The following is a 679-nucleotide window of genomic DNA, read 5'->3' on the forward strand; positions in this document are numbered from 1 at the left end:
AGTGCACTGGGAGTGCCGGTCTGCTAAGGAAGAGCTTGGCTGTGCACAGCGCCGTGAGGGGGAGCCTCTGCCTTGTGTGACTGTGGCAGACATGCCCGTGACTGTGCCGTGTCACCCAGTGACTAAAGGCACTGAAGCAGCATTTGTTCCTCTGCCCTGTGCGGGAGAGGAGCAGCCGGTGCTGGGCTCTGGTGTGCGCTGTGGGCAGGGCCGGAGCCTCTCCGGGCTGATGTGGCCCCTTTTCCATGCAGGGGAGAAGCTCTGGGAGGTGCAGTGTGAGTCCCCCACCTTCACAGTGGCGTGGCACCCGAAGAGGCCGCTGCTGGCCTTCGCCTGTGATGACAAAGACGGCAAATACGACAGCAGCCGGGAGGCAGGCACCGTCAAGCTCTTTGGGCTCCCCAATGACTCCTGATGGAACTGTGCTGGGGCGGGGACCACGCTTCCCTGCTCTTGGGGGTGGGAAGGTGCTTAGTTGGTGTAGAGGGGCATCAGGAGGCGGCTCCCCTCCTTGCCTGCCAGGCAGTGCCGTGACCGTGGGCTCAGCTCTGTGCGTGCTGCTCTTGGGAACGTTTGTTAAAAGGCTGCTTGTGTGCTGAGCAGGCTGGGGGGCATGCGTGCCCCCCCTTGCCGTCTGAGGGCTGCTGCCGCCTCTCTGGGGCCTGGCGGGGGGGGCTTG

The 679-nt window shown here is 64.4% G+C and overlaps 1 protein-coding gene across 1 annotated transcript in view; it reads left to right on the top strand.

The window, feature by feature from the left end:
* THOC3 (THO complex 3) overlaps positions 1-429 on the top strand; it is a gene marked incomplete at its 5' end in the record, with an annotated part of 2341 nt that extends 1912 nt beyond the window's left edge. Inside the window, one exon of the mRNA XM_010140350.1 lies at positions 252-429. Coding sequence (XP_010138652.1) covers positions 252-415 — 164 coding nt within the window. The remainder of the gene's footprint in view (positions 1-251) is intronic.
* Positions 430-679: the final 250 nt, after the last annotated feature.

Source organism: Buceros rhinoceros, unplaced genomic scaffold (assembly GCF_000710305.1).
Source record: "Buceros rhinoceros silvestris isolate BGI_N320 unplaced genomic scaffold, ASM71030v1 scaffold27587, whole genome shotgun sequence".
Classification (NCBI taxonomy): Eukaryota; Metazoa; Chordata; class Aves; order Bucerotiformes; family Bucerotidae; genus Buceros; species Buceros rhinoceros.